This window comes from Myotis daubentonii, chromosome 1 (genome assembly GCF_963259705.1).
Source record: "Myotis daubentonii chromosome 1, mMyoDau2.1, whole genome shotgun sequence".
NCBI classification, from domain to species: domain Eukaryota; kingdom Metazoa; phylum Chordata; class Mammalia; order Chiroptera; family Vespertilionidae; genus Myotis; species Myotis daubentonii.
Genome location: NC_081840.1, coordinates 113,428,286 through 113,449,660, shown reverse-complemented (window position 1 = coordinate 113,449,660; position 21,375 = coordinate 113,428,286). Strand labels below are relative to the sequence as shown.

The 21,375-nt window shown below is 37.3% G+C and overlaps 1 protein-coding gene across 6 annotated transcripts in view; it reads left to right on the top strand.

Annotated features, from left to right (window-relative positions):
* Positions 1-21,375, top strand: part of LRRC49 (leucine rich repeat containing 49) — a 221,804-nt gene that overhangs the window by 144,846 nt on the left and 55,583 nt on the right. For all 6 annotated transcript variants that reach the window (XR_009447769.1, XM_059658507.1, XM_059658518.1 and 3 more), the window contains 2 exons: positions 9,100-9,183; positions 12,651-12,814. Coding sequence is in view for 5 of the 6 variants with exons in the window: in XM_059658507.1 (XP_059514490.1) it covers positions 9,100-9,183; positions 12,651-12,814 (248 nt within the window). In the remaining variant the exon portion in view is untranslated. The remainder of the gene's footprint in view (positions 1-9,099; positions 9,184-12,650; positions 12,815-21,375) is intronic.

Here is a 21,375-nt window from a genome sequence, read left to right as displayed (position 1 = left end):
CAGGGGGTCATTATTCAATGCAGCTGGTCTTGAGGCAGCAAGGGCATCACTTGTCCGCTTTTACTGCTTTTCTGGGCATGGAGCTGAAATATATCTAAGGCCTAGATCTTATCTTTAGGGAGGTAAAGGACAGGGGGCCTAAACCACATTGCCAGTGATATGAAATGCCAGAGGGTCTGAACCGCAAGACCAACACCATGAAAGGTCAGGTGGTCCAAACTAAAGGACTGTTGATGTGCTAGGGGAGGATAGGTCACCCTGGAGGCGAGCTTCTTGTTTTCCCAGTTTTGCTCCTTGCCAGGCATCTGAGGCTTTCTGCCCTGTGACCTTCTGTATCTGACCCATCATCCTTGCTCTGCTCATGTGTGTCTGACTGCCTATCACACATATACTATCTATGTCTGCTTTGATGCTGCAATAGTAAAATTGAGTAGTTGCTAAAGAAACTATATGGTCTACAAGCCTAAAATATTTACCATCTTACTAGAAAAGTTTGCTGATACCTGTTCTATAATAATTTTTTCTCTTTAAAAATGATATCTTGCTGAGCCCAGAGGGATAGAGGCAGACCGCGTGGCAGACAGCCGCGTCCCTTGGGACAGGCACAGCCCCTGACTGGGGAAAGGAGATCCGAGGGATTCCTGGCGCTGCCGGGGGATTTGAGAGCTGGGTTCTGTGATCACAGAGGACTGAGCCTAAAAGGGGCAGCCTGAAGAGCTGACCAGAGCATGCAGTGCCGTTAGTAGAAGAGCTTGTAAGAAAGTCAGCCTTCCCCGTTTCCGCGGCCAGCGTTTGCTTATTTATTTTCACTGAATCCTGTTCATAAGACATCTCGGATACAGACACTCACCTGTGCTGAAGAGAGGGAGAAGGTGCGGACGAGAGGAATCGGGGGAGAGACTGAGGAGAGAGGGGGGGCCGGGAGAGGTGGCAGCGAATTGAGTGCTGAGACACCCCTGGGCCCAGGATCTGGGCAGCCATTCTCTCCAGAGGGTGGGACTCCCCTACCTAGCCCCCAGGCAAGGAGCACAGCTACACCCAGATTCCACTGTGAACGAGATCAAGGATTAAAATAATCTGATCAGTCCCTGGGAGTTAACAGGATCTGGCCTATAGAGGGATTTTCAATCCCAGCTATAGAGAAGCCATATAGCCTCAGAGGCCAACCCCAGAACACTGCCACCCAGAGGCTGAGCCACAAACTGACTCTTTGCTAAACACAAAATAAGGCAGTCTGAGAAACAAATACGGCCTGCTTTAAAATAAGGACTGTGGTTTACAACACAGAGGAACAGGGTATCGCAGGGAAATTCAACACTCTCCTGAATACCTGGCAGGACTAAGGCGAGCCAGACTGACGAGTAGAAGAACCGAAGGACCTTCACTACTGCATTTTTTTTTTCTTTTTTCACCTTTTAACTAAGAAACCAATTTTTTTTTCTTCTTTTTCCATCACCTGATTTTACCCTTTTAATTACTACATTCTTATTTTTAACCAGTATTATTACTGCTACCATTTTACCATTTTTTAAAGTGCCATTTTATTTTCTCTTTATTTTATTTTGGGATTAGTGTTCTCCATTCTATTTTCATCATTCCTTTAGCAACAATTTTCCCTACCTCAATTTTACCTCTATGCTAAAACCCTCTCCCTCACTTTTCCCCTTTTGTTGTCCTGTTTCTCTTATCCTATTCCTGCTCTAGATTTTCCCTATTCCTTCTGTTTACCTCCTGTCAAAATTTCACCCTACGTATATATCCTATTTCCAATCCACTGCTCTAAATCTTTATACACATACCCCTTATCTTTCTTCACTACCCCAAAATTTTTTCTTTTTTTCTTCTTTTATCTTTCTATTGTTTTGTTGCTGCTTGCTTGATTGTTGAGTATATTTTTGTTGTTGTTGTTGTTGCTTGTTTATTTGTATGTGTCTGTGTGTATGTGTGTGTGTGTGTGTGTGTGTTTTAGGACTTGTTGTGAGGCTGTTTTGCTTTTTATTTTTATTTTTTTCTGCTGGTTTTTCCCCTCCCTCCACCCATCACCCTCGGTTATTTTTGTGCTTCTGTTTTCCCTTGCCTCTCTTGATAATATTGGTTGTTTCTAGTTTGCATTCATCTCCAGGGAGCTGTTGCTGGAATTTGTTGGGATTAGTGGCAGTTCTATAGGAGTTTTCTCCTCATATTAATAGTCTCTTCCCCTCTTCCACTTCATTCTCTCTTTTAGCTCTTTTTTTTTTTCTTTTCTTTTCTTTTCTCTTTTATTTTCCCCCCTCCTTTTTCCCAATTTCATTTTTGCACTCCTTTTTTTTGGGTCCCTACTTTTCTTTTCTTTTTTCTCTTTTATCTTTTTCTCTTCTTTCTTCCTTATCCCCTAATTCTCTTAATTCGGGTGGTCACCTTTATTTGGGAAGGCTGGGGAGGGGTGGGGGGCAGGATGGAGGGGTGTAAGAGATCAACCAAAGGACTTGCATGCATGCATATAAGCATAACCAATGGACATAAGACACTGGGGGGTAGGGGAGGCCAGGGGATTGTCAAGGGTGGGGGAAAAAAAGGGACACATATGTAATACCCTTTGTAAGACTGTAAGCAATAAAATAAAATTAAAAAAAAACTAAAAAAAATGATATCTTGCTTGAATTTTATGTAATTTATAATGTAAACATTCTAGCTGAGGTGATTTACACAGACATCTAATGAACTTCTGTGAACAAGGGCTGTGGTTCCCAAACTGTGTGCCAAAGATGCTGAAGTGAACTCACAGGGGCACTATGGAACACTTTTTAGTTTTAAGGAAAACACAGTGATATTTGGTATCTGTGAGTTACTGAAAAACTTCCAGCTCAAGGTAGTTTACCATTTCAACATTAGATCACACTATATTTCTCTCTCTAGCACCATATCTTTTCAAAGCTGACTTTTCAGTGGTTATTGTGATCAAAACAAATGCCATGTCGAATTAGTATGGAACAGGAAATGGGGGTGGCAGTGTCGGATCTAATTCCAGGGTTGGAGAAGTTGTCCAGTGCCCCACAGGTACACCTGTTCCATTGGTATAAGTAATTGTGGTTATTTAAGAGTGATTTTTTTTTCTTTCAGTTTATATATATATTATTGTTTTCAAATGGCTACTAAGTTGCTAGAACATGAAGACTTGTTAAGTTGCTTCCTAACTATAGTAAACAGAGTTTTTTTGTTTTAACTTAGAGGCACTGTGCAAAACTTTCTGAGACATTCTTAGTCACTTTGAACTGAAAAGTTTCTGTACTAGGGTCTATGTTAGATACTGGATATGGTAAGATCAGACTTATAATTTCTGCCCTCCCATTAACTTACAGTCTAATGCAGAGGCAGTCATGCAGCTTGATTATAATTCAAAATGACTAGTTAGATAAGATAGACTGATTGATATTTGTATGTACACACACACACACACACACACACACATATTGAAGAGCAAAGCACTCTACCAGAGAAATAGGGTAAGTTCCAAAGGAGAAAATACTTGAGTCTTGAAGAGTGGCAAAGAAGAAGGAGGAAGCATCTGTGAAGAATGTTACAGGGAGTGAGAAGGTGTGCCAAATGCAGAGGGGTGCTGAGAGACTATAGCAACTGATAGCAGTTCCACATGGCTGAGTACATGGGGAGACTAGCAGGAGCAAAGGCTCTCTGACAGGCAAGGGCTAGGCCGTGAAAGGCGTTTTATATCATAATAAAGTGGTTAGATTTTTGTCATGATCATAAAAAAAGCTCTTGAAGAGTTTAAGGTAGTTAAATTGGAATTGCCTATGAAAGAGATTATTTCTCTGCGTAGCAGCCCAGAGGATGAATTGGGGAGGATGGGTCGGGTGGTGAGATGAGAAGCAGGAAGATAGTCAGGGTTAAGAGCTTCTAGGGCTCCAATCCAGCGGAGTGGCAAGAGATAATGTGGTGCTCAGAGGTAATATGAATTGTTGGCTTCAATGCCTGTTTTGCTTTAACAAGAATAGCTTTTAGTATGTAAAGAGTAGAAATAAATATTAATAAGGTAAAAGTGAGGCCTAGGATAGGTGAATAAATAAGTTTGAATTCTGACCCGTCTAGAACAGGGGCTGACAAACTTCATCTGTAAGGACCTAATTAGGCTTTTGGGGCTATACAAGCTCCGTTGAAAACTACTCAGCTCTGTCATTGTGGTGTGAGAGCAGACATATACCACCACAATTCATAAGTAAATGAGCATGGCTGTGTTCCAGCAAAACGTCATTTACAAAAACAGGTGGCAGATTAGATTTGGCCTGTGGGCTAGAGTTCACCAATCCTTGATCTAGAACACTGAAGAGACATAGTGAATGAATTGGTAAACCACTGAAAGTTATTTCTGAGAAGCAGTGTTGAGTAATGTAGTAGCTGGAAAGTAAGGTAAACTAATCTGTCTTTTTATCAAAGAAGGAAATAATGTAAATTCCACAAATTGTAATAATAAACTTGATGTTGATTATGAAAGAAAACTAAATTAGATTATTACAAGAGGGGTTGTACTTAAGGAATTGATCACTAGGAGGCAGCATTAGTTCACTAAAAACAATAGTTTTAGTGATAGCAGCTATTACCAAGGTCATTTTTCTATTTTAGATATTATAAATAGCCCCTTTCAGAAGAGTGCTACAGATAGATAGAGTTTTAGTACTTAAGCAAAGTACTTGACAAGTCTTTTATGAGATCACTTTGGATAAATTGTATGACAACATGGTTAAATGGATTTGTGGTTCAGGTATACCTATAGAACATGAATTAATTGATTAATGCCAGCCTATAGAGAAATCTGTATTTGTAGGCCATGAGGCTTTTCCTCGGGCCCATTCTATTTAACATTTGTGATTAATGACTAGATGATGATGACATTATTTATTTTATTCTGATAAAGTATGTGAATGGCAGAAACTGGAGAAGTTAGAGATCCTGATATATTGGTTGATCAAATCAGAATCTTAAAAGTAGACATAAGGATGATACTGCAGGTCTTCAGATATTTTCACAACTATCCAATAAGAGAAAAGACACAATTTTGAGAGGCTAGAACAAGGACCATTGTATAGAAAATTCTAGGAGACAGAATTTTCTCCTTTTTATTTCTAAGGCTGTATGTTCACAATTCTGAAACAGACACAATGCCTAAAGTCTTCACCTCACACCCACATTTAGTTGGATTAATATGAACTTATTTACAATTTGCTCACCAAAAAGTGGTATCGCCTACCTGAAGCAGAAGTGAGTTTTTTTCTCACTCCAATGATGTGGTCCCCGTTACTAATGCTTATCAATGTGTTCTGGTTCTCCTCCTCTCTTTGACGTATGGAAAGACGATAGTTTTTTTCCTCTTGCAGTTAGGTGTGGTCATGCAATTTGCTTTGGCCCATGAGTTGTGAGCAGAAGTAATGTATATAATTTCCAGTCAGAAGCATTTAAAAACTTATGTGTGATTTTTCCATGCCTTTCTTCCGTGGTCATTGTGGAAGCATATGATGAATTGAAGATATTATCAGATCACAACACCCAGGAGTACTTAGCCAATTTATGGAGGACAGTGGTAGTGTTCTTGCATGGTCAAGAAATAAACTTTTCTTATTGTAAGCCAGTGTAAGTTGTGAAGTTGTTATAACAGCATAAGCTAGCCTGCCCTGGCTTCTACCTCCTTTGGTATTTAACAACTAATAGCCCTGGGCCAATAGAGGTCAGGTGACAGGGCTTCTAATGTTGAATCTGACATTAACTATGACCCTAGAAAAATCAGTTTTCTCTGTAAAACAAAATTCTTTGAATGAAAAATATGGACCATCTCTTCTAGACAAAAACACTGTGACTTTAAAATCTGTTCTAATACTTGATATAGTCAAAGAAAACAATGCCTTTTATCTGTTCTATTGTTTTAAACTATAGGGTTAAAAGCCCACATTGCCATTTACTTTTTTAATGCCACATAAGTTGCTGTCTATATTAGTTAGGACCATTTTATTATTTAGTTTGGAACAAACTTCTCATATAACACATGCATTGTTTTTAGGACCTTAATAATCTACTAATAGAGTATAATCCAGGTTCTCAAACATCTATTGAATCACTGTACTTCTTTGAAATCATTCCTATAATAGAATGATTTCTGGATTCTCTATTTCTATAATAGGTCTCCAAGACAAACTGAAATATGGAAAAAAGTTGATTTTTTAATATTTCTTTGAGTCCCAGCTAGATTCCTTTCTTTTGCTACATAAAGGGTTTGGCTTTGATCCCAGAAATTGAACTATTATCATGAAGATGCCAGAATTTCACTCTTTTTTCATCTTAGCAACAGAGTTCTAGCTTATCTTTAAAATTAGAGGTTTGTTTTTTGTTTCTAAGTTTAGTTACTCTATAAGTATTTGGGCTGAAATACAGATATCATATGTATAAATTCCTTAAAACACTCAATATTTGAATTGATTTGGCATCTATCCAGTTTCCCTAGGTTTGGCTTTCCTTTGAAAGCCCTACTGTCTTTAATAGAAGCTCCGATTCTTTTGGAAACTCTGATGGAATCACCTCTTAAGTATGTGTAGGACGTGCTCCATACAGCTTCCAGTGCTGTTTGAAATTGGCTCTTTAAACAACCAATCTGTTTCTAGTTCACATTTTATAGATGAGTCAACAATTGAACATCAGTATAACTTGCTCTTTAAAAAGTTTGTTCTGAAATAGTTTATACTACATTGGCACCAAATCAGTATTTACTGAACAAAAGAATTTAATATAAGTATTAATCTAGCTATTTTGTGATGTTAGGAATCAAGGTTTTGAATTTTTATTTAGTTTATTTCTCCTCATTATCTCCATTCAGCCTTACATTAAGAATAAGTATATTCCATATTGTAAAAGACACTTTAAATTCCCTCAAAATCACATTAAATTTCTGTTCCCTTTTAAACAACTAAATCATATGGCAGATTACTACTGAATGCTAACCTCACTTTTTTTATCTCTCTAAAATCAGTAAAATGCATTTAAATATATCCTTATTATAAACATTATTAGTTCTATTTCTTACAAGACATGGCTTCTGGTCCTGATTCTAGTTCTGTCACCAGCTGTGTGACCTTATAAAAACTGCTCCAAGAGTACTTCTCAGAGCACCATTTTCTCATTTCTAAAACGAGAGGCTTCCAGTGGATGCATTTTTAGTCTCCTTTTTAACGCTGTGATAGTTTCTCTTTGTGCATGTTCAGTAAACTTCTTTAGTCTAGGTCTTTCTTTGTTTTCAGAAGCATTTATAATGGCTCACCCTCTAGACTACATTTTCATGGCCCCTTTGACCTTACTTAATTTTAATATAACGGATAATAATCTATATATACTGGTCAAAATAGGCCAGATAATCTACAGTAATGATTTATCTAACCTCAGTAGATTAAAATAACAAAGTTTATTTCATGTTAATACTAATTGTCTGCCCATAGTATGTGGTCCCAGAACACGTCTGTGTGTTGTCCTCATTCCAGGACCAAGACCTTCAAAGTACCCATTATCTGAAGCTTTGCAGATTCTGTGACAGAGGCGAGAGAGAAATAGCTATATCAGACATGTCTCTGAAAGCTTCCACCTAGAACTAAACATGTTACTTTTGCTCACGTGGCATTGGCCAAAGCAAGTCAATGCCCACACTTAACTGTGAGGGGCAGATGTACTATCTCACGGTGTGGCCTGGGTGTGGGAAGACACAGGAATATTTGGTAAACAGCTCGTATGACTATTCATCCTGTTACTTCTGATAGAAATACAAATTAGTACTACATTTATGGAGGGAAATTTGCAAATGTATCAAAAGCTCTAGAAATATGTTTGTCATTTTATTTAGCAGTTATAGTTTTAGGTAATTATTGAACAAATATACAAAGATATATATTCAATAATTCATTCTTTAAGTATATGTTTATTGAATATCTATTATGTGCTCGGAGCTGACATGTTCTATACCTTTATGGAGCACTTTGGGGTAAGAGAGTGGAGAGATAGTGCCAGAGATAATTCAAATGAAACAGGTTACTAGTAAGTGTTGTTCAGGGTGCTATGAAAGCATATAAGAACATTTCTTCTGACCTACTTTTCAGTCATCTGATCTTCACTTCAGCTGTGTAAAATATACTCTGCAACCCCTTCCCCCTGAATTTTTAATTTCCGTTTTTGTAACTCTTCACTTTTGAAAGAGATCTCCTTCAAATGTGCTAAATTGATTTTTTATAGTTTCCTATCTCTGAAGATACTTTCAAACTTGTTTTTTATGAAGAAATTGTTTTCTCAAATTGGGACATAATTTTGAATGTCCATAAATCTTTTGATAATAAAAAAGTTACATGGTTATAATTTACTGTTAAATTTTGGTAATCTTCAGGGGAAAAATGTGATTAAGATTGTGTATACAGATTACAACTTTTAAAAATTTGTTCATAGTGAATATTGTAAGGTAATAGAGAAATGATAAAATTTGAGTTAGGGTGTTGAGATTATGACTTATTTTTAAAACTTTTCTAAGCTGTCTATAATATTATTTAACAGTTTTTAGGATTTAAGAAATTAGGCTGGCCAAATCAATTTCAAAACAAAGTAAAAGGAATGATATTAATTGAGAATAATTTGTTAATATCAATGGAGAGTTTTAAAAGGCTTTCACTCTTATTTATCATTAAATAAAACTTTGATTTGCAGCCATAAATAAAATCAAAATTGTTAGAAATATCATTTTGATCCTTTTAATCTTCATAATAAAAAATTTAAGTCTTTCTATGTGGAACTATTGTGCCCAGTATAATAAGAAAACTTATACAAGCTGTTCCCCTCTTTTTTCTTCTCATTATTTTGCCCTCTTGTATTAACTAGATTTGTCTCACCTCTAGTTGGGAGTAGAGTTAAGACTGCAGTTTTTTTAAGAATAAAGAACAAAATAAAGAAGACCATGATAACTTTCTTTGAGGGCATAGTTTATATTAGTTAAGTTAGTATGCCTCTCACAAAGAAAACCAGACTTACAGAACCAAAGATATTTAACATAAAAGAGATTAAATGCTTAATAATTTTTTAAAATTTCTTTAGGAAGAAGAAAGGCGTATGGCATCTGTTGTAGCCAAAAAAGAGGAAGAGAAGAGGCGGGAAAGTCATAAACAATCCTTGCTTAAGGTATTTTCTCCCATAGCTGTATGCATGTGTGTGCTCATATCCACTGCATTGAAGCCAGCTAGTCAGCTAGAAAAGTGGTTTCCAACTCTAAAATGTTCATTCCTATCAATAGAATGTTTTTTATAAACACCCCTAAAACTTTTATAAGTTTACTACCTATAAATAAACTTGTACTTCTGAAATACTGTATAATATACATTATAAAACTCATGCAAAAGCTATTTTAAAAGGAAGAAATAAAAATAAATATAATAGAAGTTATCATTTGTTTCCATACAAGTGCATCGCCTGTGTTTCCTCATGGCATTTAAAGTTCTAAATTTGAAAACTTTCTGTTAGCTTCTCTGTTACAGATTTGGTAAAGATTTTGAGAAATACAGGAATTGAAATTTGTTATAAACTGGTTTTAAGTGATTCAACATATCAGATATTTCTTTCCTTAAATAAAATGTTTTATTTTAAAATATTTTATATTAACATTACAATGTATAATAAAGACAGCGGAAAGCCTGTGTCTTGTACTGTGCTGTCGGCTGTGCTCTAAAACTAAGACTATCACTCTGATGTTCAGTACTCACTGTGTCTTACCTAGGTGCTTTTCTTTTTAAAAGGGGACATATGTAATACTTCCAACAATAAAGATAAAATTGTTTAAAAAATTAAATTAAAATGGTGTTCAGAATTCAAAAAATGACTACTAGGGATGTCAAGTTGTATATAATACACTTATGAAACAAGAAAACTTGTGTGTGTGGGGGGGGTGTTTTAAATGTTGTGTATCTTGGGCTATGGATTACACACAGGTATATGCATTTGTCAAAACTAATCAGAGTACATGTTAATCTGTGTCTTTTACTCTACGAAAACGACTCTAAAATGAGCAAAAAAGAAAAACAACTTGGTCCCAAGCCCTCTCATCTCAGCACTAAAACTTCAAAAGTAATTAGAACCATTACTCTGGATACTAACATTTTTGTCACCTGCTGTTATCTCTAACCTGCTGACTCCTCCCCACCTTTGTTTCCCCTCACTCCATTAATTAAATGTGCTTTCCCCCCTTTTGACATCTTTACTGTTTTATTGATTTAGCCAATAAGATTTTAGTTTTTCCTATAATGGAATATCCCTAATGGTTGGCCAAAAACACATTGGCTTATAGGGAATATAGTTGTAGGCAGTATTTTTTAAAAAAATTCCTTATTGTTTAAATTATTACATAAGTCTCCTTTTTTCCCCATTGACCTCTCCCCAGCCACTCCCACCCCCAGCACATGCCCTCACCCCCCTAGTGTCTGTGTCCATTGGTTATGCTTATATGCCTGCATACAAGTCCTTTGGTTGATCTCTTATCCTCCACCTCCTCCCCTCCCCTTGTAGGCAGTATTTTTTAAATTTGAAGGCACAAGGTTTACCATTGCCAGATACTAATACTGGCAAACTGCCTAACTGGTTCATTTATAAAAAGTAGTATTTTCTGCCATGCCACTGCTGCTGTCAGATGCATAAGTGAATGAGTGAATAAATGAACAAAAATACATAAATAACTATTTCTCTCTGTCAACCTCCAGTTGGCCAGAAAACCAAATGCATAGAGCCCTCATGATAGCCACTCTCCATTAACCCACTGTCCCTGTCTCTTTCAAAGTGGTCTTGGAAATGAATAGAAATAATGGCACTGCTTAGGTTAAAAATTGGATTATCCCAGTCATCTGCAAATGACTGAAACAGAATTTCTTAAGGTCAGATGGCTTTTTATTATAGATTTGGGGGGAAAATTTATAGTTGAATAGTAGATTCCTACTTTAGATAAGGAGGGCATACATAAAATGTCAAAAAGTCTCAGAAGTATATCTGAAATATCAAGCAATAGAAAAAATGCTAAAATTAGAAATAGACTTTTTAAAAATTTAGTTTTAATTACCTTTGTCATTGCTTTTTACTCATATTCAGTGCCATTTCTACATGCTAAAGATAACCAAATATAGGCACAGAGGTGGAACTAAAAGTAATTATTCTACACGTACACATGCCCTGAGTAAATGGGCAAAAACCTTCCTAAGGGGAAGGGAAAGTGTCTGTTTTCAGCTTCTGATCTAATTAATATGCCATATAATAATGTTAACTTTTTATAGTATAGAATAGAATAGATTAGTGATTATTTTCCCCAATACATTTATATAAGTTGACCAGAAACATTTTAACATGGCAGTTTCAGTAGCCCAGAACTAATTTTTCGACAGGTTTCTGTGAGAGAATAGAGCCCCAATGCCCTAATCAGTGGTTCTCAAAGTGAAGTTCATTAGCAAATTCACGAACCCCACCTGAAACTCACTAAATCAGAATGGGGTTTGAGCTAGCAATTAATGTTTTAATAAGCTCTCCATGACTTAAGGCCCTCTAAAGTTTCAGAATCACTCCCCTAAAGTATCCAACCCATATAATGAATTAAATGCTTTAATCTTCATCTAGGAAGGCACTAGTTACCTAGAAATATTCCAACTTAGTACCATTTCTTTTAGTAGTTTGTACATAATTATTAATTTTCAAACATTGTAATTTATACTGTGAAGCTTGGAGCATTAATCGGTTCCTCGCCTTTTCTCCCCCCAATGAGGTTATTTCATCATGTTAGTCCTAATTACTGGGCAGGAAAATTAAAATACTATTCAGTTTTTCTTTCTGTGTTTAACACAAAGGTATGTAAATTTCTGTTAAATTAAAATTTCAGATAACACTTAAGTATATAAATTTCTGTTAAACTTTCAGGTAGTGAAATTTTTATATCTTCAATAGGAGTAATTATTGTTTGTATATGTTTCTTTTTCTTTAAGGATGATAGACAATTATTAAGGTGTTTAAATGCACAAGGTAAATAAAGGCCAGTTGTACTTTGTTTTAGAATAATAATTTGACCCGGCTGGTGTGGCTTACTGATTGAGCATTGACCTATGCTTTGGGAGGTCACGGTTCAATTCCTGGTTGCAGGCTCGATCCCCAGTAGGGGCCATGTAGGAGGCAGCTGATCAATGATTCTCTTTCATCAATGATGTTTCTCTTTCTCTGTCCCTCTTCTTTCCTCTATGACAGCCGTGGGCAAACTACAGCCTGCGGGCCAGATTCAGCCCGTTTGAAATGAATAAAACTATTGAAAAAAAAGACCGTACCCTTTTATGTAATGATGTTTACTTTGAATTTATATTAGTTCACACAAACACTCCATCCATGCTTTTGTTCCGGCCCTCCGGTCCAGTTTAAGAACCCATTGTGGCCCTTGAGTCAAAAAGTTTGCCCACCCCTGCTCTATGAAGTCAACACAAATATATTTTAAAAAATACAAATTTGATAGCTACTTTTAAGGAATAGACTCCCTTTAAAAGTGTGATAAGTAGTACAAACAGTATGCACTTTGGATATTCCCCTACTGCAAAAATTGCTTTATGAACTTGTTACAATAAACTTTTTCACAGGAGAAGAAAAGGTTAACAATTAACAACATAGCACGACAGTGGGACTTGCAACATCGAGTAACCAATATTGCTGCAAATCAAGATAGAAAAAATTCTGACTCTCCTTCTCTGGACCCCTGTCAGATGGATGGGAACACCACCTCTGCATTTCCAGAGGAAACAGGGTATGCAATGGTATTCTTTCCAGATACCAGTCTTTGACGACATGAATTTGAAGCAGAAATGGGAAGCCATTTAACAATAGTTTTCATAAGAAAACCACTGAACTTAGAAGTTTACATTTAAAAGTTAAGATGGAATTATTGAAAAAACAACTGACTACTAGTTAAAAATAAAACAAAACACTGTCAGTGTTTTTTTATTTGTCATAGGAAAAAATGTAGGTTACTTAATTTAGCCTATGAGACCCCCTACCTGCCTCACCTATTTTATCCTGTCTCCTACTGCAGCCTCAGTGACTTTCAGTTCAGTTACTTCCAGCCTTTCTCCTGCAAACAGTTGTCTTCTCCCCTGACACCATTTCCCTGCCTGACTTCCCCCACCCTATCCTAGCTTTAACTCCAACTCAGCCTGGAGGTCTTAAATTTAGACTTCATATCCCCTGGAAAGCCTTCCCCAACTACTTCCCCCCAAATACCCTAGATCAGATACCCCTTTTATCGCTCAGTACTCTGCACTTTGCCTTCTTAGCACTTACCATAACCATAATTAAATGAGTAGTGGATAATTATTTCAGATCTGCTTTTCCCACTAGAACAGCGGTTCTCAACCTGTGGGTCATGACCCCTTTGGGGGTCAAACGACCCTTTCACAGAGGTCGCCTAAGACCATCGGAAAACACGTATATAATTACATATTGTTTACAGTAGCAAAATTACAGTTATGAAATAGCAACGAAAATAATTTTATGGTTGGAGGTCTCCATAACATGAAGAACTGTATTAAAGGGTCGAGGCATTAGGAAGGTTGAGAACCACTGCACTAGAATATAAGTTTCAAGAGAAAAAGAATCCTGATGCTCTTGACCTATATGGTATCCCCATCAGCCAGCGCAAAACCTTACTCCTTAACTAGTAGTATTAAGCAATTCAGCATAAAAACGGAATAATTACTCCAGTTTTGTTTTAGAATATCTCTCTATTCCTGTGGCTCAAAACCTCTTTTCTCCAATGACACGTGTCATATAATTCATATCTCCTGGTTTATGAGCAAATCTGAATACACTATCTAGACTTTGCACATTTCTCGTCCTCTTAAGCAAGCACATTGGAATCAAGTAAGTGAGAGAGACATAAAACATATATATCTTTATAGTTTATTTATAATTTAAAATATGTATGTATAAAATTTTAGAATAAAGCCTAAAAATTGGATGAAATTTCAATTTTTTTCAGGTGATAAAGCACATATTTCAAACCAAATGTAATGTAGTTTTTTTTATGTCAAGTTTTTAGCTCCTATTCTTTAAGCTTTTTATAAAATAAATAATGTAATAAAGAAAGTAATTTAAGAGGCATTAGAATAATATTTTGGAAGTTTTCTGACGTTAAAGAGTCTGATATGTATTTAGACAAACTTACAAATTTTTAGTTATAGAATTATTATATGTTGATCAATGTATTTTCTTCAGTTCTCCTAGGTATTCACATGTATAGCTTTTCAGCTCTTTTAATTAAAAAAAGTCAGGCCATAAAAAATAGAAATTCTATTCTCTGGCCAGGTGGCTCAGCTAGTTGGAGTGCCATCCCATACACCGAAAGGTTGCAGGTTCGATTCCTGTTCAGGCCACATACCTATGTTGCATTTTCAATCCCCCATCAAGGCATGTACAGGACGCAACTGATCGATGTTTCTCTCTCCTCTCTTTCCCTTACTCTCTCTAAAACAGCAATGGAAATATCCTCAGGGGAGGATTAAAAAAAAGAATAGAAATTCTAATTAAGTGATAATTTATATAACAAATATGTCATTCTAATATCACGTAAACATGTCAAAATATTATTTTACTAGTTTAGAACTATAATACTTTATAAAGTTAAAACTTTATATCATTGGTCTTTAGATTTATGAAATACTGCATAATTTCTCTTTTTTAAAAAAATATTTTTCCTGTCTTCCTTAAGGTTTCCTAGTTCTAAGTTTATCCAAATAATCTTGCAAATTTTATTCTAAAATTTTAATAAGGTTTTAAAAGTTAGTCCTATAATACATCAAATTTATTTTAATATGGTGTTAGGTAAGAGTCTAACTTGATTTTATTTCAGTTGACAAGTCAATTTGCTAATAATAGCATTCCTTGATTATTATTCCTATTTTTTAATGAGAATGCCATTTTCATCTTATATTAAGGTCCCGTAAATATATGGTTATACTTCTGGACTTTCTGTTCCATTTCACAATCTATTTAATATGTTTTAATGCCAATACCAGACTGTTTTGATTAAAGTAATTTTTTAAAAAATATTTTTTATTGATTTCAGAGAGGAAGGGAGAGGGAGGGAGAGAGAGAGAAACATCAATGATGAGAGAGAATCATTTATTGGCTGCCTCCTGTTCACCCCACACTGGGAATCAAGCCCGCAACTCGGGCATATGCCCTGACAGCAAATCGAACTGTGACCTCCTGGTTCATAGGTTGACACTCAACCACTGCGCCATACTGACGGGGCAACTATAGTAGTTTTGTAGGAATTTTTAATATCTGGGAAATCCGCTTTCACTATTCAACATTTTAATACTCACACACTTTCTGGCATATGAACTATAAAATTATTTAATCTAAATAGAAACGTTAGAATCTTATTCAAATGTGGTTAATCTCATTTAAGTTATTCATTTCAGAAGGATTGACATTCTTAGGATAACAAATCATCACTTTAAAAATCATGGTATATCTCTTCATTTTGTCAGGTCTTATTTGGTATTCAGAGGGAGCTAACTGGGTAAGTGTTGAAAGGTTGAAGGAAAATTATGAGTAACTAAGTGAGTTTACAGACCATGAAATTATAGCAACTGTAGTCTGAATTGTTAAGTGTGTATTCCAGGAACACATAGTAGCTAGGTATCACAGTAGAGAAGTTAAATGTCTGATAAAAAATAACAAGGAGAGCCCTAACCGGTTTGGCTCAGTGGATAGAGCATTGGCCTGCGGACTGAAGGGTCCCAGGTTCGATTCCAGTCAGGGGCGTGTACCTTGGTTTCGGGCACATCCCCAGTAGGGGGTGTGCAGGAGGCAGCTGATCCGTGTTTCTCTTTCATCGATTTTACTAACTCTCTATTCCTCTCCCTTCCTCTCTGTAAAAAGTCAATAAAATATATATTTTTTTTTAATTTTCTTTTTTTTTAATTGAATCTTTATTGTTCAGATTATTACATTTGTTCCTCTTCCCCCCCCCCATCCTCCCAGCTCCCACCCCACCCTCCGCCCTCACTCTCCACCCACTGTCCTCATCCATAGGTGCACGATTATTGTCCAGTCTCTTTTCGCATCTCCCACACCCCTTTCCCCCCCAAGAATAGTCAGTCCATTCCCTTTCTATGTCCCTGATTCTATTATGGTCACCAGATTATTTATTCACTTGATTCTTAGATTCACTTGTTGATAGATGCATATTTGTTGTTCATAATTTTTATCTTTACCTTTTTCTTCTTCCTCTTCTTAAAGGATACCTTTCAGCATTTCATATAATGCTGGTTTGGTGGTGATGAACTCCTTTAGCTTTTCCTTATCTGTGAAGCTCTTTATCTGACCTTCCGTTCTGAATGATAGCTTTGCTGGATAAAGTAATCTTGGTTGTAGGTTCTTGGTATTCATCACTTTGAATATTTCTTGCCATTCCCTTCTGGCCTGCAAAGTTTCTGTTGAGAAATCAGCTGACAGTCGTATGGGTATTCCCTTGTAGGTAACTGGGTTTCTTTCTCTTGCTGCTTTTAAGATTCTCTCTTTGTCTTTTGCTCTTGGCATTTTAATTATGATGTGTCTTGGTGTGGTCCTCTTTGGATTCCTTTTGTTTGGGGTTCTCTGCGCTTCCTGGACCTGTAAGTCTATTTCTTTCACCAGGTGGGGGAAGTTTTCTGTCATTATTTCTTCAAATAGGTTTTCAATATCTTGCTCTCTCTCATCTTCTGGCACCCCTATAATTCTGATGTTGGTACGCTTGAAGCTGTCCCAGAGGCTCCTTACACTATCTTCGTATTTTCGGATTCTTTTTTCATTTTGCTTTTCCAGTTGGGTGTTTTTTGCTTCTTCGTGTTTTGAATCTTTGACTTGATTCTTGCGCTCCTCTGGTCTGCTGTTGGGTGTCTGTATAATATTCTTTATTTCAGTCAGTGTATGCTTAATTTCTAGTTGGTTCTTTATCACAACATCGAGGGTCTCATTAGATTTCTTGAGGATCTCACTACATTTATCGGCGGCTTCTAGCCAGTTCTTAAGAGACCTTAAAAGTGTGGTTCTGAACTCAATATCCTCCATTGACAGTTTTGTCCTGTTTCTTTGTCTCCGCATTTTTTATGCTTTCTTGGTACACCCCCAAGTGGTCTTTGTGCGCAGTCTTGTTGCCTTTAAGCCTTGATTGATGTCGGCAATACCGGGGGTGATTTGACCTCCGGGCTAACTGGCTATGAGAGTCAGCTGTGTCTGCAGTGGGAGAGCTTCTGTGCTGGATCTCTAGGGCGGTGCTAATCTAGCCTTTGCCTGAGGCTATCCGGCAAATGGTTCTGTGCCGGGCTTGGGTGGGGTGGGTCCCCGGGGATCTACAGGGTGGGCGGAGCGAGCAGTTATGGCTGCTTTCAGTTCCTTCCCCAGGGACTCTGCCTCTCAGAGTCCCAGCAATGGCTGCAAACCTCGGAGAGAAAGCTGCCTTCGAGGTCCGACCGAAGCCAGACAGTCCCGCTTCTCCCGTTTGAGTCTGGGTCCCCAGAGACTCGCCTGTATCTGGAGCTCAGAGTCTGAAACTCCCTCCCGATTGAAAACAACAACCGCGCCCTCTGCCGCCAGCCCTCCGCACCTCAGTATTTCACTTCAGCACTGCGCCTCCTCTGAATCTGGGTATGATATTCTCTTTCCTCCTAGTTGTAGAATTTCCACTCAGCCAGCCTTCCTGTGGTTCTGGATGCTGTCTGTTCTGTCCTTTAGTTATATCTCTGAAGTGGTTGTTCGAGGGCAGTAATCTCCGGCGTTAACCTATGCCGCCATCTTGGTTTCTCTCTAAAATATATTTTTTTAAAAAATAAGGAGATATAGGATCAAAGATGAGGAATAAAAATTTTAAGTATAATGACAAAAGAAAGAAATGATGGGCCATATGGTCTAGGCTAGATTTTTGAGGAATCAAATATACTAGTAGTTTGTTGATTTGGATGGTAGCCATTCTGACAGGTGTGAGATGGTACCACATTGTCGTTTTGACTTGCATCTCTCGGATGATTAGTGACTTTGAGCATGTTTTCATATGTCTTTTGGCCTTTCTTCTGTCTTCTTTCAAAAAGTGTCTATTTAGGTCCTTTGCCCATTTTTTGATTGGGTTGTTTATCTTCCTTTTGTTAAGTTGTATGAGTTCCCTGTAAATGTTGGAGATTAAACCCTTATCGGTGATAACATTGGCAAATATGTTCTCCCATGCAGTGGGCTTTCTTGTTTTGTTGATGGTTTCCTTTGCTGTGCAAAAGCTTTTTATTTTGATGTAGTCCCATTTGTTTATTTTCTCTTTAGTTTCCATTGCCCTAGGAGCAGTATCAGTGAAGAAATTGCTTCGGCATATGCCTGAGATTTTGCTGTCTGTGGATTCCTCTAGTATTTTTATGGTTTCCCATCTTATGTTTAAGTCCTTTATCCATTTTGAGTTTATTTTTATGTATGGTGTAAGTTGGTGGTCTAGTTTCATTTTTTTTTGCATGTATCTGTCCAATTTTCCCAACACCATTTATTGAAGAGGCTGTCTTGACTCCATTGTATGTTCATGCCTCCTTTGTCGAATATTAATTGCGCATAGTGGTTTGGGTTGATTTCTGGGTTCTCTATTCTATTCCATTGGTCTATATGTCTGTTCTTGTGCCAGTGCCATGCTGTTTTGAGAACAGTGGCTTTGTAATAAAGCTTGATATCTGGTATTGAGATCCCACCTACTTTGTTCTTCTTTCTCAGGATTGCTGCAGCTATTTGGGGTCTTTTTTTATTCCAGATGAATTTTTGGAATGTTTGTTCTAGGTCTGTGAAATATGCCGTTGGTATTTTAATGGGGAGTGCATTGAATCTATAGATTGCTTTGGTAGTATGGACATCTTGATGATGTTGATTCTACCAATACATGAACATGGTATGTTCTTCCATCTGTTTATGTCTTCCTCTATCTCCTTTTTCAGTTTCCTGTAGTTTTCCGTGTTTTACCTCCTTAACAAGTGCTGGCGAGGATGTGGAGAAAAAGGAACCCTCGTGCACTGCTGGTGGGAATGCAGACTGGTGCAGCCACTGTGGAGAACAGTATGGAGTTTCCTCAAAAAACTAAAAATAGTACTCCCATTTGACCCAGTAATCCCACTTCTAGGAATATATCCCAAGAAACTAGAAACACCAATCAGAAAGGATATATGCACCCCTATGTTCATAGCGGCACAATTAACCATAGCTAAGATTTGGAAACAGCCTCAGTGCGCAAGAGCAGATGAGTGGATTAAAAAACTGTGGTACAGCCCTAGCCGGTTTGGCTCAGTGGATAGAGTGTCAGCCTGCAGACTCAAGGGTCCCAGGTTCGATTCCGGTCAAGGGCATGTACCTTGGCTGCAGGCACATCCCCAGTAGGGAGTGTGCAGGAGGAGCTGATCCATGTTTCTCTCTCATCAATGTTTCTAACTATCCCTCTCCCTTCCTCTCTGTAAAAAATCAATAAAATATATTAAAAAATAAAAATAAATAAACTGTGGTACATCTACACAATGGAATACTATGCTGTGGTAAAAAAGAAGGAATTCTTACCATTTGCAACAGCATGGATAGAACTGGAGAGCATTTTGCTAAGTGAAATAAGCCAGTCAGAGAAATATAAATATCACATGATCTCACTCATTTATGCAATATAATGAACAACATAAACTGATGAACAAAACAGATCCAGAGACAGAGAAGCATCAATCAGACCGTCAAACCTCAGAGAGAAGGTAGGGGAGGGTGGGAGAAGGGGGAAAGATCAACCAAAGGACTTATATGCAAGCATATAGGCCTAACCAATGGACACAGACAACATGGGGGTGAGGGCATGAGTGGGGGAATGAGGAGGTAATGTGGGGATAAGGACACATATGTAATAATCAATAAAGAAATTATTTGAAAAATATTTATACTAGTAGAAGATTGCCAACAGACTGGGCAAAAATTTAGAATTTTGGGGACTGAAAGTCTAAATGAAGTTGATGATAAATATTTGAAGTAAGAAAGTTAATAGTGAGCTGGAATAGGGGGAATTTATGGTCAGAGTAAGTTTTTGAAGTTGAAGATTTTAGAGGTGGAACATATCTAAGTAATGACAACACCAAGAACATTTGGAGACCATTGTCATAGCCATGGGAATGGATTGTTGAAGAGTACAAGTGAAGGGTCATCAGAGAAGAGATCAGGTCAAGCTATTATGGTCAACACTGAAGTTACTGATGGTAGAGAGCTTAGGTGTGGAACCAGGGACCAAAGTAGTCAACATTGACAAGCCTTATCTCCTTCCAATCTCAGCCACCCATTCTATGCCCTTGTTACAGGACTGTTCACTGTTCAATTTTACTAGTGTGGGAAGCTGCAGGCATGCAAGAGTGTCTTTGTTTATTAATCGGCTCTTTTACTTGGCAAAACTGACTCTGATAGGTGGATTCCACACTATTAGGTGACTTTTCTTACACTAAACTTTTTAAGCAGCTTATGGCCAGAAAAATTTGTGACCCTCTAAAATAACTTAAAATTATAGAGTCTTCACTTTCATGTTCTCAAAAACAAGCAAATCAGTTCCAAGAGGAAGTCTCTTGTATAAATTTTTGTGCTTTATAGTTACTGCCAAGAGTTTCAGAATTTTTATTAGGAGTTCCATAATGTCAGAGGGTTTTTAAGCAAGGAGCGCAAGAGTCTGGGAATGGTGGGAAAAGTGATGTATGGGTTCAATGAAGAAGATACGGAGAGCAGTAATGAATCATTAGGGGAAGGATCTACAATTTCTGGTAAAAGATGTATTTTCTACTGATGCAAGTTCAAAGTGCCATGGAAGCAACATTACATTATTTTTGTCTGACCCTTTTTAATAAACTAAAACCTATTAAAAAGAAAGTTAATATTTACATATGAAGCCATAAAGGTAAAACTTTAGAGATAGCAACTTATCAGTGGAGATTATAATGCAAAATCAACTGCTAGATTTATAATTATTATTTAATGCATTATTATATTAAATCATATGGGGAAAAAAGGAGTTACCACCCTGGCCAGTGCAGTTTAGTTGGTTGGAGCATTGTTCTGTGCACCAAAGGGTTGCGGGTTCGATTCCTGTTCAGGGCACATACCCAAGTTGGGGGTTCAGTCTTTGGTCTGGGTATATATGGGAAGGTGACCGATTGACGTTTCTCTCTCCTCTCTCTCTCTCTCTCTCTCTCTCTCTCTCTCTCTCTCTCTCTCTCCCTTCCCCCCCCCCCCCGCCTCCCCTCCACACACACACCTCTCTTTAAAATTGATGAGCATGTTCTCAAGTGAGGA